Source organism: Acomys russatus, chromosome 5 (genome assembly GCF_903995435.1).
Source record: "Acomys russatus chromosome 5, mAcoRus1.1, whole genome shotgun sequence".
NCBI lineage: Eukaryota > Metazoa > Chordata > Mammalia > Rodentia > Muridae > Acomys > Acomys russatus.
The window spans coordinates 74669659-74696735 of record NC_067141.1 but is presented as its reverse complement, the minus strand read 5'-3'; the positions used below and the strand labels follow the sequence as shown (position 1 = coordinate 74696735).

The 27077-nt window shown below is 45.2% G+C and overlaps 1 protein-coding gene across 33 annotated transcripts in view; it reads right to left on the bottom strand.

The window, feature by feature from the left end:
* The window catches only part of Tcf7l2 (transcription factor 7 like 2), a 189393-nt gene that overhangs the window by 22084 nt on the left and 140232 nt on the right, over positions 1–27077 (bottom strand). For 31 of the 33 annotated variants that reach the window (XM_051146799.1, XM_051146802.1, XM_051146801.1 and 28 more), the window contains one exon: positions 1024–1156. In XM_051146799.1, the coding sequence (XP_051002756.1) occupies positions 1024–1156 (133 nt within the window). Of the gene's footprint in view, positions 1–1023; positions 1157–10837; positions 11003–13877; positions 13971–27077 lie in introns of those variants that run through there. The other 2 variants (XM_051146833.1, XM_051146823.1) reach the window with 2 other exon arrangements.

The following is a 27077-nucleotide window of genomic DNA, read 5'->3' as shown; positions in this document are numbered from 1 at the left end:
TGGTTCCCTGGGAGCAGGAGGGGCAGAGTCATGTGTGGGCACTAGTCCACTGCTGACTGGGTCGTCCATGGGTCAGAGGGGCCATCAGCCTCCCCAAGGCCCACAGGAGTACAGTGCACACTAGGACTCACTTCCTAACTGCACAAGGTGCACACCTGGTCATCCATCCTCAGGAGGCAGAGTCCTGAGAGCAATTTAGCTTGAGAGGGATGGCTTGACCCAGCCACCTGGTCCACGTGGGAGGCAAAATGTGCAGCATGCAGAGAACTAACCGAGGATAGAAGAGACAGGACAGCCAAGCTCATGGATGAAAACTATCTCACTTTTCGAGAAATTCATTCAGGAAGCTTTTAATCTTTAAATTAAGTCTCCCTGGGTGACATTTCAACGCAGACATTGCTTTCTCTCTATTACAGAAAGCAAACAGATTAGCTGGGCTTGGACCCTACACTGAGCCATTTGCACACTTGAAAGAATGTTCGCAGAGGAAAAATAAACAGTCCTTAGACGTTAATCATATGGTTTACGATAACCATTTAAAAGCTATTCCCTGGTCTACCATTATTCAAATGAGATTCTGCCTGCTGCAAGTGTAGCCTTGTACTTGGCAGAGCCTTGGGCAGGCTGGCTGCCTCCTCTAGCCAGTCAAACTGCCAGGCGGCATCCAGCATCCACACAGTGCTGAGTAGAGGCTGCCTGCCATGCTGGATTTTCCTGTAGGAGGAGCTACAAGCATCTCTGCCTTTCACCATTTCCCCTTTAGGGGAACAGGAAAGGGAGAGAGGAATAGAGAGTGAAGGCAGTGTAGCAACCCACGCTCAAGACATTGCTGGATTGGATCTCTCTAAAGAGGAGGGAGAAAATGTTCCCAACACACTCACCAGACTCTGGCCCCACCAAGAGCTTCCTTCTCCCTCCACACTGCCCCCATCCCATCTACCCATCTGCTCCAGACTCCTGACAGAGACCTTTAGAGTCGTGCCCTCCCACCCACCCACCCCGTGCCCCCTGCCACCAACTCACCTGTTTTAGGGTCTACATCGGCTGGTAAGTGCGGAGGTGGATTTCCCGGGGTGAAGTGTTCATTGCTGTAGGTGATGAGAGGCGTAAGTGGGTGGACATGGTGGGGGTGCTGCACCACCGGCACTTTGTTCGACTGTGGGGGAGAAAGAGCAGAAGAAGACAGAGTGAGCTGTGTCTCCATAGCCCGCAGCTTCAGGGCAAGGGCTTGTGTCCCCTACAACACCCTCCTAGGGTGACCTTTTGAGATGCCCTCAACTCTGCCAGCTCCCACCTCCCTAATTCATTTAAACGTAGGAGACAGTTTACTATACACAGCGACCTAGTTCAGGTCCACCTCGGAGCACCCATCATCACTGGAACAGAGACTTTGTAGTTTGGAGGTTTTTGTTGTTGTTGTTGTTTTTGTTTTGGTCAGTAGATGAGTGAAAAGTTGAGGCTTTAAATATCTTAGACCTACTAGGGCTATGCACATAGTAGGGTGGAATCTCCCACACCATGGTGGGACCTCTAGGAGGCAGGATGGCTTCATAGGTAAGCCAGGGGGAAAATCTTCATTTACAAGAGCCCCTGACAGGGCTGAACCCGGCCCACCAACCTCTCTACCCACCCCTAATTCCACAGGTTCTCAGGCACAGCAGGCAGGCCTCCACCACTCACACTCAACCTGGATGGAAAGCTCTGTCCCAGCCAGCACTTGCATATTTTATGCAGATCGCCGCAGCCCTGACTCATTAAGAAGCCATCGGGGACCACTAATAAATTAACTGGACGGTGATGAATTGGGCTAATCCATGGTATGCATTTGAGAAATGGGCAGTTCTAACCGGCACAGTGTGAGTGTTTGTCATATGGGGCAGGGTAGATGGTGAAGAGAAGAAAACAAAGAAAATAAAAACATCCCAAACATTCCTCAGTGCCATCTCCCCCGGGGCTTTTCCCAAACCCTTTCCCCTCTCTCCGCCCTGCGTGCTCTGTCTCCTCCCCCTCTATGCTGGGCTATAACTCAGCCCAGCAAGATCACAAAGGGGAAAAAAAAAAAATTAAGCTGAAACAAGCGAACTACTGGGCCATTTACTGAGAGTAATCCAATTGCAAAAACCCTATTCCCAATAGGGGATTTTCACTAAAATCCTACAACAGGGACATTTAACCAGATTAGGTACCAGAGCAGATAAAGAGGCTAGTATTAGATGATGAATGGATTAGAGTCAAGTTTCATTTCAGAACGTGTCTTCATTTCCTTTTATTACTTGTAGGAAGGGCACAAGTTGCATTAACATCAAGGAAAAGGAATTGCATTAAAAGAAAAGAAGGCAGGTTCCAGCACTGCCCACCAGCGCCTCTTGAGTTCAGAGACCACTGAGCAGTTAGTTCTCTCCCTGTGTTTCCTGTTGGCTCCCTTTTCTTTTTCTTTCTTTCTTTCTTCTTCTTTTTTTTTTTTTTTAAATAGACCAAAAAGGCATAAAACGCAGGAAGAGTTGCTTCCTACAACAGTTAAGGATGGTAAAGGCATTGCCAAGAAATGTCCCATCTCCATGGCGTGTTAGGAAAGAAAAACATGGTCTTCCTAGAAGATCCCAAAAGAGCATCTCCAGTCATTTGGTTTACAGCTTCCTGTAAAACCATACCTCTCCCAGAGAAAAGGGGCTAGCCAGTTGCTCAGGAGACCCAGCTACCATTTTGCAAACAAAAAATGGTTAAAGTAAAAGTTATCAAAGGGTTGAAATGAAGGAATGGTCTCCCAAGAGTCAGCAACCAGGATGGCAATTAGGCTGGGTGGATAGAAGCAAAGGGCTGTTGTGCCCAAGCCTATGGCCACACCTCATGGAAGTACACCAAGTCCCTCAAGGGAAGGTTCCCAGGAGGGTCTTCTGTCAAGAATGATGAAGAAAGGACAAAAGGATCAGCTCCTACTGCGTTCGTTCGTAGGAAAGAAAGGAAGAGTGAGAAAAAACAGACAGGGATGGAGTGGTAAGTACCAGGAGGGAAGGGAAGTGACTGAGGCTGCCTTCCAGAAGTTTTCAACTTGGTTAGAAAGACAAACACCTGGTGACATGAAAGAAAGCAGATGGCTCTCAAGATAGGTCACATATCCCACATGGAAGGATGGTTGTGACCCTGTGGCCACAGGACTGAGCCTGCTTTAGGGACTTCTATGACGCAGTGGGCAGATGTGACAGCCACCATGGAGGTAGACAAAACCATCTTCCAGAGCGAGTCTTGTGTTAGCCATGGCCAACCCTGAGACTTGAGAGCCACACAGGTACGGGGAAACCCAGAGGCCAAAAATGTGCGTTCTACTCCTGAATCAAGCCCTTGTTCTCAGAGAGCACATGGGAAAGGCTTGCACTAGACCTAACACAAACGGTATGTTTATTAAACGTGGTGGTTCATCATCACTGTCAAAAATAGCAAGGAGTTGGCAGGGGACACGGTTGGCCTGTCACCAACCCCAAGCTATCTTCTAAGCAGAACTAGTGGGGATGTGGGGCAAACCTTCATTGTCTCCAGCCCCAGGGAAGAACGACAAGTGCATTTGGCAACGGTAGGGCAGGTGTGGGAGTTCAGAATTCTCCCTCTTCCTCCTTAGATGCTCCTGGTAGACGGAGGCGTTGAAGTCTGAGCTCAACCATGCCACCAATGCTCCAGTATAACTCTACTCTCAGCAAATTACATTTTTTCCCCACGCAGACAAGACTCTCAGGCAGTGTGGTAGAGCAGGAGGGAAGAGAGTGGATGAAGAATGGATGATACCTGACTTTAGGAGGGTAATGGAAGTCCTACCAGGCTGTCACCTTGACTGTCCATGTTGATCTGTTCTCAGGCAAGAAGGAACATCATCGTCTAAGATGCAGAAGGTAGGGTCTACCTGCTGCCCAAACCTGCCAATACCGGGAGCCCTTACAACAAAGGAGTCTCTTCTAGCCTCTGCAAGGCTGTGTCTCTCTAGCCTTGGACCCCAAGGTCCTTTCCTCCACACTGCGTTCTTCCCATTGCCAGGGTGGAGTGTGCACCTCTCTTGGCCTACATACCCTCTATTCACTCTTCTGGAACTTTGCACTCTGCCATGTGCAGCCTATGACAGAAGGTGGTACCATCTCAAAGACCATGTGAAAACCAAAGTGCATGTGATAGAACAAGACACAGCCAATCAGCCATAGGACCCAGCCCAAAGCTCTGGCAGACACCATCTCCATTACCCCAGCACCTTTAGCATGGCTTTATGCTGGCTGAGAGTGAGAGATATGCACGTAAGGAAAACAGGTACAAAGATTCCGCTCCACTGATCTGGCACTCCCTCCCTCCCTCCCTCCCTCCCTCCTTCCTTCCCTCACTCTCCTTCATTTCTGCCTCCATAAAATCCGGGCAAGTGCCATGTCTAGACTGTAGGGTTATGAAGATTGAATAAAATCATTCACTTAAAGCACCCTGCACAGTGGCAGGCACACACTCAATACAAAGGAACTTGGCAGAATGCAATCTAGACACTACAAAGGACACTGTGGCTAACCACTAGGCTAATATCTTCCAACTTGACTCACGGAGGGGAAAATACAGCCTCAGAATGTGCCCTTTGTTGCACAGGAAGGAAGTCATCACCTAGATAAGGAGTATGAATGATCTATTATCACTCTGCCCAAGTCACACACACCCTTCTTAAAAACATGGTATTCAACAAATATATTTGAATAGCTCGTGAAAAAAAAATCACCTTATAGTGCTCATGATAAGACTACCTGGAGGGTCTCACAACAAAACCAAACCAAAAACTGGAGATAAACAAGTCCTTTGAGAATCAAGGTGAGAACCTTGACAGTGTTGGCTGACAAAAGCAAGCTAGCCAAGCAGGCAGGGCCTGTTTCCACCCCTTTCTCTCCCTCAACAGCTCCCACTTCTTCAAGATCTTCAGGCGTCATGTTCCCTCTAGACACTGGGAGAAAAGTAACTTCACTGAGGAGGGTGACAGTAGGCTTCAAGAAATGATGAGATCCAAATTAAAACAACAGTCAGTACTGAGCGGAGGAAGCGGATTAAGACGCCCATGGCATTTCTATACCCACCCCTTACCTTTTTTTCGTAGACAAACATCCATATTCTAAGGCAACCAACTGTAGCATAAAACCTGGTGTCCTTTACTTAGGTATCTGCGTTACTGAGGTGTCTGTACCTGGCTACAAAACCTGTGGCCACTAACTCATACCCAAGGTCATGGTCATGAGAGGCAGGGAGGCTTCGGTGAAGAATCTATTCCCACTACCTAGCCCCTTCAGAACATGACCAAGCTATGCATGCCTGTACCACCAAAAACCAGAACCCAGATATCCACAAATAACCCCCACCTGAGTCACCATTACCAGAAACTCACCCACGCAGCCACTTTAGGCCACTTAGATTGCTGGTCCCAGAGCAAGACTGGGACCAACCAGTGGCTATGCCAAAGCAGTGTGCCTCCCCAGAGCAACAAACAGCCAGCACTGAGTTCTCATCTGCCCCTGTTTCTGAAAGCACAGATGTGTACCGGGGAGTAGCAGTCACGTCTGTTCAGTGCAACCACAAAGAACACAGGATGAATGGCTGGCCTCTTTTAGTTGTCTCACACAGTGGGGTGAACAAGTGTTTCTCGTATGCCGTGATAGAGTGGCACTTCCAAGCCTTGGGGCACCCCCAATTCCTGCAGCATCCTAATGCCAGCCACTCTTCAGCAATGCCTGTGGACCAGAATTACTAGGAGCGGGAATTACTGATGGAGCAGGAGGCAGCCTGTGTCGACTTCCCCTAGACACAGTTGCTCTGGGACCAAGAGGAAATCAGTCACCAAATGTAAAATCAGGAGTGTCCCCAGGTCCCCTGACTCCACCAGGCAAGCCTGGCACTGGTCAGGGCTTTGAATCGACTCTCTCTGCTTCACAAACACAACCAGGGCCTAGCAGGATTTTGGTGACAAAATGCTGTCTGTGGTTAATTCTGGCTATACAAGAAACTGAAGATAATAAACAAACTATCTAAAACCCTGAACTCTATTAAAGACAGAAAAAAAAAAAAAAAAGTGTATATAAAGGAGCTCAAACTCCTCACCTCTGACTTGGGCTTTCCGCTTTCTACCAGGATAGACTCAGAGACCCCAGGCGAGGCCCTCTCTGTTCCCTTCATTAAACTCCACGGGCCTGAGCACTGAATAGTTAAATTATAAAGAAAAGATACTTCAATGGCCCTCAGAGCATACAAAGCCTTGCCAGCCACAGGAGTTTTCATCCAGCTACAGGGGGCGGGGAGTGACCCTGTGGCTGACCTTTGACCTCTCAAGAACTCTCAGGTTTAGTGTTCAGCAACTTGACCATTGCCAGGCACCCATACTCCCTCCAAGCCTGCTCAGAACTGGCAAGTGGAAGACAAAGATGTTTCTGGGTCCTTCCATGAGCCACCCTCTAACCCTACCCCTCGACCTCCTATAATTGGGAGTAAGCCTAGAGGGACTGGAAGCTCACCATTCACCTCGGCCACCTGTTAATCAAAGACAGTGGAAGCAAATGAAGCTTCCTCCTCTTCAATGCTCCGCAGTGCCTTCCCTCCGCTCCGCTCGCCCAAGAGGGCCTTGAGGGAGCCCAGCACAACTAAACAAAAGCCGCAACTCAGGAGCATTTGCCAGCCTTCTGCTCTCGCAATGTGGACACGGGAGGTGCGGAGTGGTTCTCGTCTGCCCAGGGCACTCCAGGTGTACACGCAAAAGAACCACAGTAGCGCAGTCACCCATTTCTCTGTCTACTTTTGGCTGTGTTGAGCCCAATAAAGACTAGGTGAAGCTTCAGACATGCCTCCATACTTGTCAGTGCTGGGGGTGAGGCAGGGGCCGAGGGGAGAAAAAGGAGGGGTTGATGTTTGTAGTCACCAACAGCTCCTTGGCAGTCAGCTAATCATGGTTTTCCTCAGGCCTTGCACAAGAAGGCGGTAGGATAGCCAGCAGGTGTAAACCTATTGCCCCAACCACCGGCACCCAGACACGGAGCAGCACCGTCCCCAGCTGTGAGAAAGGCTACTGGGAAATGCACCAGCTGCCTCACTCCAGTCCAGCTGGCCAGCATCTTGTATCCTTCAAACCTCTTATATCTAACATGGGAAGGTCGGCCTTCCTCGTTCTAAATAGGCTTCCTTAGAACCTCTCACGAGAAGCCCAGCCAGGACACAGGCAGCACCATGGCCAGGCTGTCTCCATGAGATGTAAGTTGTTGCTTTGGTTGCGGGGCTTTGCTCCCAGCTAATTGTGCACGGCGTTGTGTGCTCAGTGACTAGCGATGGCTACAGTGCTGCCACTGAAAGGAACAAATGAAAAGAAGAGGGTTTCTCTGTTCTAGTTTCTGCCTGTGAGATGCAGAAGAGAAACGCTCACCAGCATCGACTGTGCACGGCCTGTGTCTGGCCAGGTGTTGTGCCAAGAACCCACCAGGAGGCAAAGTTTCATCTTCCACAACTGAGATCTGAAGTAATGGCTGGGTCGTTATCTGTTCTGTAAATCATCCATTTCTCTGTGTCTGTCTGTCTCTCTCCAGATCCACTTACACAGCGAGAAAAGGAACCATGGAGATTTATTTCTCCTGCTGTCTATAAAAATTCTGCCGCCCCATAGTTTCCTGTGGACTCGTAGGCATTAAAATTCTCCTTACAAGGAAGTGACTGGACAGGGAAGGCAGTGAGAGGGCAGGTGTGCGGTCTGCTTCCATGCAGTCTCGCTTGCATAGGTGCACACACACAGTGCTAGCTAGTTCAGCCATCCTTAGGCCTTGGCCTCTGACGGTGGGGAGGGGCCTTCCTACACTAGAACCACCCAACTGCTAAGCCAAAGCTAGCCAGCCTCAGTAGCTGGAACCCATATGGTCAAGTTCAGCAATTCTTGGTGACCTTTATGTAATGCCTGAAAAGGAGACTGGGAACAGTGGTGTTGGGGTACACAAGCAAAGCGGGGGGGGAGGGTTTCCAAACCTAGAAAATAGATCTGTGTTCCAGATGATTGGCTTTGAACAAACTATAGCCCAGTCCCTATGCAGCAAACCTCTGCTTTCACAGGCTCTGAACAACCACTCCCAGGTAAGTTCATTAAACAGAATTTATTGCCACTCATTCTCATTTATTTTCTCACACACACACACACACACACACACACACACACACACACACACACACACACACACACACACACATCCCTGTGCCTCTCTCAGCTAACCCTCGAAACATCTGCACACTTCAGTTTTGGCCCGCTGATCCAGGCTAGGTTTCCAGGGCTTTCTTCCTGCCTGCCTCGCTCCAGCAACATCAGGGTCTATGCACTGTTCCTTCACCAGGCACTTCACCCCGAAGTAATTTCCCAGGAATTTTCGACCTCCACCCTCCCGCCAAATATTTCTCCATTACTTGGGAATTAAATGATTAGTGTTAGCATAATCAATCTTGCTGAGCGTCTGGGTGTGTAGAGAATGTTTGGGAACTGGGTAAGAGGATGCAGCTGTTTCTAGAAGAGCCAGGGATAAATCTAACGGGTTCCAAACGAAGCCCTCCCAGCGCTCCAATGTGAAACAACTTTAAAATACAATAACGATTTCCAGGCCACCGGCCCCAAACACAACAACCCCAAGACCTGGGGTTCCTGAATACAATGGAACGGAAATCACCCATTTTAGTTGAGAATACATCTTAAGTGCATAATGGCTAACACATCCTGAGAAGTTTAAGAAAAGCGAGCAACAAAACCCGACAGCACCTCTGCATTTACTTACGAGGGACAGTGGCCTGAAAAGGCCTTTGGCTGCTAACAGCTTCCACACCAGGGCCTAACTTAGGAATTGAGATCTGTGTTCAAAAACCCATGCTTGCTCCACCGAGTTCAGGAAGCAGTCGTTTCCTTCAGAAAGTATATTTTCTCCCTGGGAGATAGCAAGCGGGCCAGCCTAGAGGAGGAAGGCGGCATTCATACGATGCACAAACCCAGACAGCAGGATGCAGGAGGAGTCTGAGCACACAGACAGAGAGAAAGAAGACAAGCAGAGGTGTCGGCTGCCCCATTTCGCCCCGCTAGTGGCCCAGACTTCAGCATCCTTTCCTATAAAGACGTGTGGAGACACATGGGAAGGACCCAGAGTCATGTGGCTGTTCCCCGTGGTTGTTGCTGGTGTGGAAGAAGGGCTGTCGAGTAAGCAGCATCCAAGTGTTGAGTCCCCCAGTGTGGGGAGCAGTCTGGAAATGGAGGGCATAGCAGGGTTTCCCCACATTTCGCAGTATTACAGAAGGAAAGGATTCCGAGACACAACTCAGTCAAGTGCCCCACCAACTCCAACGGAGGTTTCTCTGAGAAGGCAAGGTTGCCATCTCGGCTGCTTCCAGAAAATGCCCAGCTTCCAGAAAATGTTCCAGGACAACGCAACAGCTATAATGTGTGTATTGCTGGGGTTGAAAGGCTGGTCCCCTTTCACAAGGCCTTGCTCAGAATGGAGTCCCCCTCGCCTGCTAGTGTCCCCCCTGGAGCCACAGGACCACAAAGTTCTAAGTCATTTCTGCAAACAAGGGACGGGTGTCTCAGGAATCTTGCTCCTATATGAGGGTCTGGGTGGAAACTTTCCAACATGACTCACACAGTACTGGCCAGCACCCGAGTCCCTGAAAGTCTTAACAGTTTTCAGAACTAGGCTGAGCTAGAGAGCCGCAGAAAGAGGCTTACACACGCTGTTGCCTAACACTGCACTTCCAGACTTGCAGAGAACGATCTGCCGCGTTGGCCTTCAATACGACAAACAAGGATTTTTAACACAGCTACCTTCACAGTCTACATAATGCTTTGTTTCTCTCACAAAAACATTTTTTTTTCCTAATCTGACCTGGTTAATCACTCAAGTATTTTTATTTGGCCATTCAACAACAACAAAAACAATAATTATAGTAATTATAAAGATAATAAGAGAATTGCCTACAGATTAAAAAAAATGTTCTCACTGGTTATGCCAAACAGTGTGAGCCCAAGCTCCAGGTGCTGGGGCGCATCACAGTGTACCCCAGCCCCTAACCCATGCTGCAGAAAGAAGATCCTGCTCTCACTGTCAACAGGAGCTGTCACTGGTCCCACCATCAGCTTTCCAAAACAGCTTTTTATAGATTTTGAAAATATAAACACCACCAGCAACACCAGGGCCTGGAAAAGGCCTACACCTAAGTTTGGAGACTGAAAAAGAAAAGAAAAGAAAAACCAAAACCAAAACAAACCAAAACAAAAAAACAACCAATAGGCCTACACCTAAGTTTGGAGACTGAAAAAGAAAAGAAAAGAAAAACCAAAACCAAAACAAACCAAAACAAAAAAACAACCAAACACAGAGCAACAGAAAGGCAGCGTTAAATATGAAACCAACACTCAGTGTACAGTAGCCCCCACACCTGGAGAGGCACAGTCCCCTTCCGGGGCAAGGCTGCTCTCCTTCCTCACTGCCTACCCTAGCAGCCCTCTGTGGTAGGTGAAACTACAGTTCACTTGCTATGGGCTGTAAGAACTGAGATGAAAGTCAGACTTTCTCTCCTCCCCATCTTCTTTTAACCCTTTCTCTTCTCCCCCAAAAGGATACAGCGAAATCCCACAGGGACAGGGCGCGGCCTGGGCTGCCCATTCCTTCTTGTGTCATCCCCCCTTTCTCTTGTCTAAGTTTTTAAAAGTCCTTTAAAGAAGAAAAGGAAGCAAGGGGTCTCATGGTCAAGACCATGAGTGTGGAGACACACACACACACACACACACACACACACACACACACACACGTGCGCGCACAGGCACCCTGCTACTCACCCAGCAATTCAAATTGAGGTGCCAAGCGCCCAACTGCTGCAAGAGAGAGACCCCAGGGGCCACTGCTCCTCCCTTCCCACTCAAATCCTCCATCCCCACTAACCCTGCATCCCTGGGGTACATAATACCTCTGCCTTGCCCTCTCTCCACTCTAAAAAGAAAAAAAAAAAAAAAAAAAAAAAAAAAACCAACTTTCTCTGTACCTTCAAGACGGGACTGGGCCAGCTTTTTTCTTTCTCCCTCCCAGCTTCTCTCACTTTTCTTTTTCCTCTCAGCCCTCCCTCCCTTTATCGCGCTCACTTAAAGAGCTGAAAAAATGCATCTTAAAAGCCCGGGAATGCCTCTAGGTCTCTAGCTGGACACACTTGCTTGTACCGCATATGACTGCTTTGCTGGGCCTTCCCCTCCACACCCTCCCTAAAAAAAAAAAGTTTTAAAAATTTAAAAACATTTAATTATCTAATTCAGCTGGCTGCAGCTTCAAATTAAGTATTTTTTAAAATGTAAAATTCCTTCTAGCTCCTAATCATCACTACTCCAGGATCCATGAAGGAGGAGGAAGGCCCATTATCCCCAACCAGCTCAGGGCACCTAAGAAAAGTCCCCCTCCCTCACCTTGAGTGGCTGGGACAGAGCTAAGAGTAGCAAAGAAATTACGGTCAGCCATGAAGGAAATCATCAACCAGTGCAGTAGGCAGGCGCTTTATCTGCAAGATTGTCAAATCCCTCAAAACAAGTTTCTTAGGGAGAGGGCTGCAATGGGAGAGAGGGAGGGAGGGAGGAAGAAAGTATATTTTCTTGTCACTGTGACACAGAAGTGACACCTTGTGAGGCCCTGCCTGCCACTTGTGCACACCCTCTCCTCCTGTCCAGAGTGTGAGGCTGCCTGATTTTCAGATGACCTCCTTGCAAGCAGAGGGAAGTGGGCTTCCTGCATCCGGCATTGAAAGCCAGACCTCTGGCTAGCAGACTGCTTTACCTGGTGGGTATATGAGCTTTCTCGCAGGAAGAGGAACGAGAGAGCTAGAGAGAGAGAGAGAGAGAGAGAGAGAGAGAGAGAGAGAGAGAGAGAGAGAGAGAGAGAGAGGAAAAGGCATGTATTCAACTTACTTTTCCTGGGGCTTTCATAGGATCCAGGGCCAGGTACATTGGTGTGGGCTTAACCTAATTTGAGTTGAGACCCTCAGAGAGAACAGGCCCGAAAATGGTCCCCTTTGCACTCAGGAGGGGAGTGCGGTGGGTGGGTGGCTGCCCTGGGAGATGTTGAGTCACATAGCAGAATGTCTAACGGACTAAACTCCAGAATCATTTCATGCTCAAAAGCAAACACACGGCTCTCGTCTGCAAGCAGGTAGGAAACCATCCTAGGTTTGTCTTGCTAAAAGCAAGACTAGTGGCCAAGGTTTGGTTTCCTGGACTCAGGACACATAATTGTAATGAAGATGTTTTTCCTTTAGTGAACAGACTGCCTGTTTATCTCCAAGGACACAGAACTGTTTTCAGACTGTATTTCTTTAAGCGATCTGTTCATACATGGGGCAAGTTAATCCTCCTGGCTCCCCGCCCCCCCCCCCCAAAAAAAAGGAGGAATCAACCAAAACAAGGCTGGAAGGGCTGACGGTCAACAACAACAACAAAAAAAAGTAGGACTCCTTCATTTTCTATTCTTTTGCTTTAAAAAATACTAGCACTCTGTGGCCCCTTTCTGGACTTCTCTAGCTTTCCTGCACAAGTGGGGAGCAGCAATCTTTAGGGCCCTTAATGCCAAAACAAAACCCTGCCATTTCCCTTTACATGTCGCTAACAAAAGCAGCGAGCTTCGAGTTTGACAAGTAAAAAGCCTCAACCACACGGCCCCTAATTGCCTTCCCTCCCTCCATTCACCAAGACCACCACACTCCCGGCAGCTGCTTTTGTGGCTCCCGCAATTTCTTAAGTAAACTGCAAGTTCTCTATCGGCTGACAGACAGGCTCTGATCACCCAGCAACAGTCACTTGGAAAGTCTGCTAGCATCACCAACAGCTTGGGCTAAGAATTTGCTCCCCAGATTTCCCGAAGGACAAGGGGAAAGGAAACTGGGAAAGAGCCAACAGAGTTCCAGTCTCACCCCCCCCCCCCCCCCCCGTTGAAAAGAAAAGCGGAAAAAGCTCTCCAATGTCTTCAAACTAAGACTGTCTCCCAAGGAACTCCTTCAGGGTGATTTGCTGTCCCATATCCACTGTCCAGACCTCATTCCCAGAGCATCCCAACTTGTCAGATACACACCCATACTCAGAACAATCCACTAAAACAAAACAAAACAGAAAATCAAAAGGCTAAAGCTTGCTTCAAAGTTGGGATTAGCAAGGGGGGGCGGGGGTGGGATAAAAAAATTCCTCAAACCAAAAACAGAGAGCAGTCCTGTTCAGCAGGGCATTACGTAAAATGATGTGGAGGAGAAGGGACGCAGGGGCCAGAGACTGTCCACTCACAACCCAGGATCCCCGCCTGTCTCCAAGCAAAGTTAGTTTTGTTGTTTTAAATAAAGAGTTTTAAGATGCCAGAACAGGGAGATTACAAGAGCAGGAAATCAACATTAGTGGATTAGACGGCCATATCTAAACAGAAAACATAACTATACGAAAGGTGTATCTATCTACTATTCCAAAACTTTCACACATGAAAAGGTGAAAGTGTGTGTATTTTAAGAGAGTACACACAGTGGGGAAGGAGAGGGGCTGAAGAGGTGGAAGCTGTCACTCTAACTTGGTGACTGAAAGGAATGGATGCCCTCCAAGTGCGGATAGTTGCAAATTAAACAATAATAGTGTGACATGAAAAAGTACCTCTCTCCCTCTGCTTCTTCCTTCCTTTTCTCATTTCTTTTCTTTCTTTAAGCCTTCTTGTGGTTTTAAGGGAGACTAAAACAAGTCGACTCTATCCATCTGGACCTTACCAGTCAAAGCGCATCAATCTTAAAGTTCCTGCGCACTGACAGCCGGCATGGCCTGGGCTGGGCACGGAGCATGCAAGGCTTGGTACCCGGGGCACATCGCTTACCATCTAGGGGTCGCCGCGCTGTTCTTGCCGCCGCCGGCTCGCAGGCATGCTGCCGCACGGATGGCCCGGGCCCGCTGGAGGGCAGCACCCGCCCTGCAGCCCACGTAGCGCCCACAGTTCCAGGAGCAACCCGCAGCCTTGCCGCGCGGGATGCTCAGGCACCGTTCCATTCACTGCGAAGCGCACAATAACGGGGATCTCCCACGGTCGGTTCCACAACAATCCACCCCCAAAAGAGGGAGGGGGCGTATGAAAAAAAAGACAGGGCCTTTTCACTCTTCTCTTTTTCCCCCCAACCCAGCATTCAATCAAAAGAACAAAGCCTAATATTTTGTTTGCCGACTTGGCAAGCATAAAAGCAATTTCAATAATCCGAGCGAGTTCACCTAAGTTGGTGAAAGTAACATTCTGCAGATCTCCGGTGAAATTAAGCTTTAATAGCTATCTGATGCCATTGAGAAAAGGAAGGGAGGAAGCTGGCTGAATTTAGATACAGTTGGAGGACCACTTCATTCCCAAGGTTTCTCCCCACCTGAAAGAATCCTATAAAATTCTTGACTAAATTTAGATCTTAATTAACTCGCTGAATTCTACTGTTTGTTGGGGAGGAAATACAAAAACCAAAATAGATCATTAAAAACAGTTGTATGTAAGAGAATTCACAAGGATACACTGTATAACATTTTCATACTAACTTAAAAAAAAAAAAAAGATAGAAAGAAAGGAAAAAAAAACACCACCAAAACTTGTGGATATGTTTCTTCAAACCAAATGGTCCTAACACATATTAAACCACGGCTGCGCATCTTCTAAGCATAGTAGGAAAAAATGACTATTGATCTTCAAATAGCGATAATTGAAAAGATCAAAAAGATTAAACAAAATCAAAAATGTGCTGACTTACCATGCTATGCTTTTTTTTTTGTTGCAACTTTGTAGAAATTTCACTCAAAGAAACTGCATCAGAGGTGTCAAATTTTTTAGCGGACTGTGATCGTATTATTTCCGCAGCCCTGCCTTGCAATGCTTCAGAACTTTCCTCCCTTTCTCTTTTTTGTTTGTGGTACCTAGCTTTTTGCTACAGACTTTAAAAGCCTTCAGCTCAGCAAACCAGCACAAATTATCTTGCCACCTTGCGCAGCTCTGATGCTTTGGCCGCTAACTTTGGAAGGCCCTTTACTACTGCATCAAAATTAGCATTGTCAAAGCAGTTAATGAATATTAATACTGTATTTGTCATTGGAGCCGGTCCGTTGCTGAACTCCAAGTCACCCATCAGGGACAAGATTAAGAACACAATTATTTCTGACTGACAGGGACCAAATCTGCTAGAATTTTTTTTTAAACAATTCGGGGGGAAAAAACCCACAATATCATCATCTTAAGGTGCCTCCCAAGAGACCGGGAACCAGATTAATACGCTTTTAATGAAGTAGAGATCATTATGTATGAAGGGGAAAAAAGAGGAAAGATGTACTATTCAAGCTATTTAGTTATGGTGGAAGCTAAATTTAAAAAAAAAAAGAAAAGAAAAAGAAAAAGAAAAAATGCAGACTGCGTATCTTTCTTGACAGCTGTCCAGATTTTATTCATACTATTCTAAAGAAAAAGACGACTTTCCGCCCGAAATATTTTCCTTTAAAAAAAAAAAAAAAAAAAAAAAAAGAACAGAGTATGAGCAGTTCGTCCCATCTGGGATAATCTTCCATGTCTTCACTTTTACTGTGGCGGCTCAGGAAAGACAGCACAGTAAATAATTCTACACAAATCTGACAAGAGACACCTTCATCAGCACGGCTCCTTCTCCCCTATTCCCCAGATCCCGAGCCCTGTCTCTCTCACTTTATTCAGGGTGAACCATTACATTTACAGAAACTCTGAAGTTCCCTTGCATGGTGACATCTTCCTACACCAGCAGCCAGGAAACAACCAACTCAGAGAAAGCCCCTGGTGCCCACTGCAGACCCCCGAGCACCAGAACAGTTCTCTCTGTGCTCCTTAGGAGCCAAGCCTGACTAACTTGGGGTGCACATGCACAGTGGAAATAAAAGTTTTGCCAGAGATAGCTAACAGCAATTTAATGAAGTGCACGATCAGCTCATCAGCAAATGGCTCAGGAGATGACGGCCACACAGCGCTTACTCCACAAACGGGCAAAAGACCTGATTAAAACAAAACAAGGGTAAAAACTTGCAGCTTACCTGGTATAACCAACTTATATGAATTCACTCAAATGATCTCAACATCTATGACTCTCTGCCATGCAGACTGACGGGGCGCATAAGGAAATTACACATATAGGAAGACACATATGTAGCGATTTCTTAGCGTTTTAGGCAGAGTGTGCCTCACTGGTCCGCTCCACAGAAATTGTCTTCGAGATAGTATTTCCACCCCCCTTTTCTTTTTTAAATGTGGTAAAAGGGATAAAATGACAGATGTGATGCTTAATCTACCCAATGAATCGCGGGGGTCTAGGTAAAGCCACCCCGGCCACTGAGCTAATCTTCAACACCCACTGACCACCCCACCGGCCTCCTAATGCCATTATCAACCCTTAGATGAACATTCTAAATTAGAGTTTTGTTCAAAAAGGGTGTGAATCTGACCTTCGGTGCAGGGAGGCCTGTGCAGAGCATCAGATGGCAAAGTTCTTACCGCACAGTTTTTACAAAAGGTTTCTACTTTCTTATGATTCGCATCTTTGAACTCTGTGTCTTTACAGCCCTCACTTTCGCCCCCCCCCAAAAAAAGCACCCTTGCACCCCTCCTCCTGAAGTGGTCACCCATGTCGACTTTACCACATATTCCACAGTTGTCTGTTTATCCCATTAGAAGGACCCAAGCAAAATCGCCAAAAACAAAGAGAACAAACACACATACAAACATGCCAATTCACCCCAACTTCTCGCCTCTCTCTTTCAATTTACCAGGGCTTTATCCACTAACAAGTCTTTGGACTGGATCATCAAAATGTACCACCTTCCTAAGTGAGGAGAACGGAGACTGTGTGTGTGTGTGTGTGTGTGTGTGTGTGTGTGTGTGTGTGTGTGTGTGTGTACGCGTGCTGGTGACACAATTCTGTATAGCCACACTATAATGAAAGAAAGGGACGGGGGGTCAGACCTATTCTATATGATTTTTTAATGAATTACATTTGATCATATAACAAATTATGAACGTCTATCTGTTATACCTCAATAGATATTCCCAATGCTAATTTGAAAATAGATAAGCATCATCCCCGAGATATAAGCACACCTTCAAAGTACCTTTCAAAACCACAAGTAGATTGTTCCATTCCCCTCTCCCGGTATTGTCCCATAAAAATCTACAAATACACTTTATGCAGTAAAATGTGGGGCCCTGAAACACCTATTTAGAAAGACCTGTGCCACATTGCCCGTGATCTATACCAAATGGAGACCTATGTAAACACACCTATGTGTGAATCTCACTACAGCTTTTCACAAGTACAGACTAGCTTCCAAACAATCTGAGATGTCTAAATTAAGGAGCCCCTGCTTTATCGGAGTTCAGCTTCCCGCCTGCAGCCCGAGCCTGCCTTTTCCTGGCCACGCACAATCTGTAATCTGCATCTTTGTGTGCTCTGTACCGGAGTTGTTAATAGGCAGCCTTCCTGCCTCTCTCTCGCTTCCCCAGCACGACTGCATCAGCACTAGTATCAAATTAACTCTCCGACTTTGAAACTTATTGATCTGCTATTAAGACACCAGTGAACTTGATGAAATGAGTGCTGTAGGTGCAGTCAGGACTTCAAAGTCTAGCACAGCCACATAAAGCAAGCGCCTTTGATCCTAACTCCGATCTGCTGAGGGTTTAAGGCCCAGTTCTCCCTAAGCTGCCCTTCACTCTCATCACGTCTGATGTCTCACCAACTAGTGACTTGATAATGTTAATAATGCAAATTTTACAAATGATTTTTACAATGGCAAAATTAATTATATGAACTGCTGCTTTTTGCAATAGGGGTCTCTGCTGTTCTCTCTCCTATAACATAATGACTGGTGATTATGGTAGCTCAGGGGAGTCCCAGGCCTGGGTAATTCTGGACAGCCCTTCACTATGCTCTCTCACCTTTCATTTTTGCATATAAGGATAATTTTTAAAATGTCCCTAATAATCCTAGTGACACCTTTCCCTTACAGCTGTCATCTCCCTGTCAATAACTACCTTCTAACAGAAGTAGTTATGGCTACTATGTTCCTATCATGGTCGATACAAAACTCCTTTATTTTTACATAGAATTTGTGTGTGTGTGTGTGTGTGTGTGTGTGTGTGTGTGTGTGTGTGTGAGAGAGAGAGAGAGAGAGAGAGAAATCCTCAAAGTTGTAGGGTTTCACAATCTCCATTACCGTTTCCCAATGAGTTATTACTTGATGTGACAACACAGGCAAGACTGGGAATGTGGGACACACAGCCTGTAAAACGGCACTTTCAAATATACCTCCTGGTGTGAGCTGCCTCAATAACTTTTAGTCTAAAAGTGATTTTTCTCATTGCCAAGAAATACGTACTTACGCACAGATTATTTTCGCAAATTCCTAGCAAATATTTGAATCACAGAAAATAAAAATAGGGTTCACAATCAAAGATGTATTAATACTAATTCTGTTTCAAGGTGATTTATAAAGCATAAAGTGAGTTAGTATATTGCAGGCTGAAAAATGATCTGATATAAAGCCAGAACAGGAAAATGTAAGCTTCTTGATATTTGAGTAAAGAATCAACACCAGAGAACACATCTTTGGCCAAGAGAAGCTTTGTGTGTTGACTTTGGACAGAGGACCAGGTAGTTTCTAATAAAACATCCTCGACAACGAGGCGTTGTATCTGACCTTTGATTAATAGCATGCTACATAGCACTTGGGTTCTGATGGTTCTGAATCTATTAATTATAGGAAGAAATTAATAGATGTACTTTTTCTCAATCAATATGGCAACATGTGCTCTCATTTCAAATAGCAGGGCAGTCCCCACCCCATGGCAAAAGATAATGGGAGTTTAAAGGGGGCCGTAGTCTTATCCTTGCTTTTAGGCATGTGTGCACTGATGGTGCACACACATGTTGGGGGCGCAAATCTAATTAGTTGGTTTTGCAGTGTGACTCAAATCACAAAATGTTGGTGGTAAAAATGACTGCATTGGTGCCCCCCACCCCCGTGTTGATAGTCACTTAATCTACTTGCAATTCTAAAGAAGTCAACACTTGATTGTGACAACGTTCAAAAGAATTTCCTATGCCACTAGCACAGGAAAAAAACTTTCACCAATTAGTGCAGGAAAAAAGGAGGGAAAAGCCACAGTGCTGGCGCTCAAAGAGCCAGGCCTTGCGGCAAACCTGTCACGTCCGGAGGATTGATCAACAGGACGGCAATTTCTAATGGCATGTTGTCATGAAAAGTCAGCCACAGGGAGCCACCTGCTTTGCTCCTCACAGACAGCCAGGAAAGGAAGGAAGAAGGAAGGGAGGAAGGAAGGAAGACAGCGGGAGGGGGAGAAAAGGAAAGGCCCTCCATCCTGATCCCTGCCAGTTCCCTTTTGCTAACGATTTAGGTAAAGGTATCATGATTTTTTTATTCAGTGGAAATCTGTCAAGTCTCCAGTCACATTACCAGGACTGGAAGATGACAACAGTCTGAGCTAATGCCCTCCGTTACTTCAGAGCCGCCCCCCCCCCCGTTTTGCAAAGAGGCTGAGCATCCTTTATTTCACCACCACCATCACCACCACCACTTCACCCCGCTGCCAAACAGGAGTGCTTAAATCAGAGATGTCTATGGTGGGTTTAAATCAACGAGAAGATTCCCAACTTAATGAAAATCCTTATTTGGAATATCCAATTTTTCTAGAAGATGAAAAAGATACCATGGAAGATACAAGTAAAGATGCCACTGCCTGCTCCTGTTGGCTCCATGCTTCCCAGGGCTTTGTGTAGTACAGTCCTGAAGCTAGGGCTCCATAGAGGATGGTCTCATCTACCATGCCATCAGTATCCTCCAATGAAATGTGCTGAGTTTTCTGGACATTTCTTGTGCTGGATGCAACTCAATGTCTATAGCAACCCCCATACCCCCCTTCAAAATGAAGGCTGCTGTGCCTCTGAGGGACCTCTAGAAGTAGTATTTCCCTGGTACCCAAGACTGCCTACTGACCACTCTGAAGAAAAGGATGTCTCTTCTTCCTCCAAATGTCCTACTCAATGGCTCCCTAGTCATTTCAAATGTCACTGTATGTGTACAACATAGTCTTTCCTGCATCATCCCAAAATGTCAAACTACTGACGGGTCTAGTGGGACTCAGTGCTAGCTCCTGACAGCCACAAAATCTTCCTTCTGTTGGCTCAATCTTCAAGTTGCTCTGGTTGTTTTCCATAAACGCTAACAAACAGCACAAAGACCATCCCCTTCCTCTGACTCTCCAGAAGATGGCCCATAGTATCCTTGTGGCCTACGGTCCCTGGTAATTTCCCTACTCTAGATATCACACATACACTTCCCCCTCAATCTACTTTGAACAAAAGAAAAAAAGTCAAATAAAAGTTAAAGAACTTTTAAGTTCATGAAACCAAACCCCACTTGGCATGCAAATCACGTACTGTAACCTTTTATTGGCGGAGCCTCTGGTCTCATCAGTCGATGAAATTCTCAGCCCGCGGCAACAGCTTAGCCGAGGGACACAGACCAATGAGAAAATATTCATTGTGTTAGCATTTCAAATGGCGAGAAAGGAGGAAGAAGCGCTAACTGATCATTGCCCGTGGAATTAATTGGATATTCCAAGAATAATGTCTCTCACTGAAGATCCTTGGAGGCCGAGCGCTGGTCGAGACCACATTTTGTGCGGCGCCTTCAAAAAGAGACCGCTTGGGGGTACTGGACATATTAGGGTTTTAGCGCATTTCCCTGAAGGCCAGAAGATAATCAGATGCGCTGAACCAAACTCAACTAATCCAATCCATAATTATACACACAGCTCCAATAAACTTTGTCACTTTCCTAGAAAATTAAACTATTACATTGGAACCTCGATAAATAATAATAAAAAAAATCAAAACCTTAAGGGACACCATGGCCCAAATGGTGCGTTCCCCCCCGCCCCCGCCCTGCCCCGGGCAGAGACATGTGGCTCAGAACTTTATTCTTTTTCTGCCTTCTGTTATGTTCAAGGACTGATCCTAGTGCCAACAGGGTCTCTTTATTCAGGGGAGGATTTGCGTTTGGGCTTTTCTTGCACATAACCGGAGCATCTACAATGACCCTGACCGATATTAGTATGTCCATCCCTAAGACATATCTTAATCTAACCTTTCTAAGACTCCTTTGCTTTCAAACTCAAAACAGCATAAGAAATAAGCATTGTTGGGGCCACCAGGAGCCTGAATCGAGGGTCTGGAGTGGTCGACAGCAACAGCCCCCTGGAAAAGCAGCTGCTGGAGGAACTAAATAACCATCGGAGACCAAAAGGTAAGGGGGGAAAAATGAGATTAGGAACTTTCCCAAATGTTCCATCTCGCCTATCGACCACTGGCCTAGCGTGAGGTGTCAATTTTGACTCCAAAGAGAGCACGCGAATTCGCAGTGGTCCCATTATGCGGTCTCCGCTCTCATTGTAAATTCTGTCAACGAAGTCAATCTTATTAACTTCCGCACTGGTTCACACATGACATTTTCTTCAATTTTCTTGCTGACATCAAAAACATCAATTAGCAGCCCGAAAATAGGAAGGACCGAATGACAGCGCCTGATAACGTCGACTATTTGAAGCCAAGGGTAAATCTATTCTCCAGTTCTGAATGCGTTCATTACAATTGCATTTTCAAAGAAGACCTCCAAATAGCAAAGAAAATTAAATTTATCATCTAGAAATGCCTAGAAATTGTTTTTTTAATCCTATGTCTATCTCTCCATCCCAGAGGGTAATACAAAGTATCACAATTGAGTTTTATGATAACATGCCACAACTCTCATAGAAAGTTTATAAAATATGCAGCCTGGACCACCCTTACTATCAAATACCAACTACAAGGGTTAGCAACAAACTTCCTCGGCAGAAAGCAATCTCTCCTGAAAGGGTTGATCCCTTGTCTTGGTCTGTCATTATGCTGAAGGCAAATGGGTAGGTGAACACACACACACACACACACACACACACACACACACAGCCCACTCCAGTTAACAAACTGGTTGAAAAGTTTTTAAAATTAAAATAGTAACTACTGTCCATAGCCCCAAATTCAAGAGAATTTTTGTGAACTTAACCAGCACCTTGCTTTCCCTATAAAACTTACAAGGTCCACTTCCTGCCTACCTGACTATTTCCCTAAGAAACAGATATTCAAATAAAATCTCAATTGCCCCCAAGGGCTCTCTCAACTTGAACAAGTCTAAACTGGCCAAGGCAGGGACAAAATATTATTTATCTCTCACATACAATCTACCGAATGATTACCAATTTTGTCCCTGATAAGTTCTTCCTTCTAAGATCAAATAAATAAATGTCAGGAGTTTTCCCCTGACTCATAAATTAAAACCCTATTAGCAAATCTTCTAAGATATCTGCTGGACAAAGCTATGGACAAAGCTCAGGGAGTGGCTGGAAGTAAAAACATTACAGCATCAGACAAAACAAGAAACCAACCAGATGAATAAAACCCTTGCATTTGTGTGGATACAGTCATAGAGAAGGCAACTCTACATTTATTTTGTTATTTATGGAGAGGTGAGGGCAGGTGGTATGCAAGCCGGCTAATGTGCCCATTCTGAGTGCAGTGTGGCATCTCCCAGGGATGGAGCTGCCTGGACTTTGGTGACTGCCCCAGATGCCGCCTCAGACGGACTCGTGGCAGAGGAGAAAGAGCAGCTACGTCCTGGTAAACAGATCGTATTCCTGTGGCCCATTGATTTTTTGATCTTTTGACATTTTTTAGTTGTTTCTATTCCCCTCCCTCTCTTCCATTCGATGTCACAAAAGACAAAAATGTCTGAACAATTGAGGGCAGATATCTATTAGCTCTCACAGCGACATTTCCCCAGCACTGACTAAGAGCGTACCACAAAGATGCCGAGACCGGGTAAGATGAAAAATTATCTTTTTTCCCCCTGAAATAGAAATAATCATATTCCAATACGCTTGCCCTCTCTTAGCCAACCAAAGCATGCTATGAGAAAGGGGGAAATACATTGTACCCATTTCTGTAATTTCTGTTATATTAGCTGTGTTTGTTGGGAGGAGAGAGAGGGAGGAGAAAAGAAAGGGGGGAGGGAGAGAAAGAATGTGGATTCCTTTAAAGGATGTGCTAACGTAGTTCAGACCACAAGATCTGACACATGAAGCACATCTTCCTGATTGCATGTTCCCCTCAGAACTGTTGCCACAGTGTAAGGACCCGATTAATAAAAGAAACAATTTGGTATACTTAGGGATGAAAGCCTGTTAAAGAACAAACTGACGTCCCCGAAGTTACTTGTTTCTCCTCAAAAAACAAGCATTTCTGCCTGCAAAGCAGTTACACGGTAGATCTTAAGTATGGCCAGCCTCACCTCATGTAAAAGCTGAAATCTGAAAGTTATCAATCCATTAAGCAGTGCCCTGGCAAGGATGCTTCAGACGCTGCCTCAGGGGAGCTGTCTAAGCTTCTGGTCTAGTGGCATGATCTCCTGGACACCCAGGATTCTCCCTTAAAATTCAAATGGAGCCATTCTATACATTTTTCTTCAAAAATAAATAAACAATGATTTGGAAACAATTTAGAAATCAATGATTTGGCTAAACTGGACCGACTTTATACTTCTGTGTGAGAGAATGTATGATTTTCTTCTAAGTAGTCTGCAGCACCAGTTAGCTGTACATAATTTCATATGTAATAAAAATATGTTTGGTTTAAAAATCTGTTTATCTAGAGTTTTATTTATTTGGAAACCTATTTTAGGAAATAACATTTTTTTTCCCTGCTTAATAAAGTGGAGTGGCGTGCTCAAATGAATGGAGTTCACTTAGAAAAAGAGATACCTAAAAAGGTTCGCTTCGATTTAGAGTAATTATCTAATAATCTCCTAAGTAACAATCGAGGACCATCGGTTGTTACTTCCATTTTCCTTACACAGTACTCACTTGACACCCAATATTTTATGTTTACTTTTCTATCATACTCTGGACAGAATTAAACATTTTTAAGAGACCAGGGTGCATCTGCACTTACATATATGGGAAATATTAATTATGCATAATCTTTAGACTGTAAGAAAGAGCGTCTTCATATCCAGGGGACACAAAGCCTTCTAGTGCTTTCAGCAGTTACGCAGTCACCCACTGATGGAGTATTAAATGGGCAATTTTCAAACATAGGGATCAAAGCAGCAAACACAAGAACAGATCTGGCAACTCCCAGAACAGGACAGAAAACGGTAGATTACAAATGTTCATTGAATCGTCAGGATACAGAATACCGGCGAATGTAACCAAGCTGCCAAAGCGAGGGCTGCGTTCACCTTGGCTCGGCCAGCCACCCTTTCTTGGTGAAGCACACCACAGCCAAACAGACGCTTTTAAACATTTCAGGGAGCCAGATCTGACTCTCTCTTATAAGCCACTCCACAGTTTCAGAAGCCAGCTGACAGCAAGGACCTAGATAAATATACAGACGTGGCTTTACTGCTATGAGGTTTTTACATTTTTTTCTTAGGTTTACGAAATAAAATATGACAACCGGACAAACCATTTAAAGGGGGAGGTAGTGGAGGATAATAAGGTGCAAAGACACACACACACACACACACACACACACACACACACACACACACACACACACACACACACACACACACACACACACACCCCAAGCAGAAAACTGACCACAGGTTGCAGACGGGATGGCCGGTGGTTGCAGTTTTTAAACCCCCGCACTGTCCTTGAAACCGAGGCCGCACGCGGCTCCATTAGATACAAATCCAGTGTTCTTGATCTATTATTTACAAAGGAAACCCCTTGCCTGCCTAAGTGCCCCTTCTACTTCAGCCTTCCATTTCAACAGCATCAAACAACTTCGCAGGGGGAACACACAAGACAACAACTTGTGCTCATCCCCGCGTTCTGGGCAAGTCAAAATTCTACTTGGATGAAGAAAAATGGGGAGTAACCCGAATGGAGATGCCGACTGACTGACAAACGAGAGGTTTGCACTGAAAAATCTGATTGTCAGTTTTTACCAAGCCACACAAAAACCCTTGTTGTTTTGTTTGTTTTTTTTTTAAATCCTCTGTAAAAGAAAATTCCTGTTTGTGATAAACAGGAGAGATTTAAAGAGAGAGAGAGAGAGAGAGAGAGAGAGAGAGAGAGAGAGAGAGAGAGAGAGAGAACACCTCAAGGATGAGAAAAAGAAATGTTTTCAAAATGCACATTTGATATGGAATTCTTTAATTATGGAGTCTGCTCCATAAGTCAAACTGCATCCGAATCTAATTAGTAAGCTTAGATCTTACCTTCGTACTGAACTTTAAACTCACTGAAGCCAATTAAGAACTATTTAAATGAATATTAAAAGGATTCCTGTGATCATTTCTGACATGAGAGAAAACATGCTTTTCAGAAAAAAAAAAAAAAAAAAAAAGGTTTACACAGCATGCCAACGTCTCACAAAATATTTGAATTGGGCCTTGTATAGTATCCATGTTCTGCGAGTCTGTCCTAGGCTCCTTCATTACCACATTCCTTCTATGGCCCTGTCTGCCACGAGCACCATTTTAGCTGCACTCAGAGTTATCTGCTGTTCAGAACTCTCCAATTTTCAGTAAGATTTACTACATGGTACCCATCCTCTGCCTCCACGATGATATGCCACTGGCCTAAGTATAAGTAGCTGCACACCCATAAAAGCTGGAATTAAGATGGAAATTTTACCAATTTCCATCCCAATGAGCTGAAGCAAACTGAGGCCAGTTAAAATGTGTATTCTTTCTAAGTCCATGCCTTAAAATAGGTTTTTTTTTTTTTTTGAGAATTACTAACTTATTCTGTTTGCTTATGAAATCAAATGCTCCCATGAAATGCTGTTACAATTAACACCACTAAACATGTGAGGTTGCACTTAAGAAATTGTCACAGTCTAATCGTAGCAATGAGTCATTTAGTTCATGCTTACTAATTCAATTTATCTTCATCTTGAGCTGTGTGGACTGATAGACTGTCATCATTAGACAAAGCTCCACACTGAAGGAAAAGACAGACCGGCTACTGCTGTGCCTTCTCCCAAACCCCACACCACTGCCTGCACTAGGCAGGAGTGCCTGTAAGACGCCAAGTAAGGGGCTGACTCTCTGCTTGAAGGACCAAAAAAAGAAAAAAAGAAAAGAAAAAGAAAAAGCAGGCTTCTGATGCAAAGGAGTTCAAATGTAATCATGCAACCCAACAAACCAACATCTACAAAGAAAGTTTTTCTGTAGAAATCACAAAATACAAAAGGGCCACTTCATGCAAAGCAGTCTATGGCATTCTCCAGATACAGCTTGGAAAATACAAACCAAATGTATGTTCTCCAAAGATAAAACTCATGAATAAGCATTTCTGATAAAAAAAGATGATAGGTAGACAGACAGGCAAATGATAGGTGATAGATAGATAGATAGATAGATAGATAGATAGATAGATAGATAATAGATAGATAGCAATCTCAGAACAAACATACTAACCAAGAAAGCTTAGCAAGTCACCTTGCCAATAAATAAGATGTCAGCAGCAGCAATTCCTGACTGTTCATCATGAATTCCATCGCAAAACTCACGGGATTAGAGGTGGCATTATCAAGATCAACAACCATAAGACTGTATTTGGCCTGTAAAAACTGATAGTCAAGCTAAGCCCACACGATGGGTTCTGAAAAGTTGAATCACCCTTGGAAACTTTAAAGGTAAGTGACTGGCTACGCATCCAATTTATAAAAAGGACCATTTTTACGTTTGTGTCTGAGTTGAAGATTTATCTGGCTCTCATACTTTCTTTCTTTCTTTCGTTCTTTTTTTTTTTTTTTTTAAACGTGGTCTGCTAACAGAATTCCTTGTGTTTATGGTGCCCACAATGTCATCCATCTCTAATAAGGACAACTTTATTTTAAATGCTGGTGGGAAAGAAGAGAAACCACAGATTTTTCCGAGACTAGGAGAAGTGTGAGCAAAGGCTAATGAG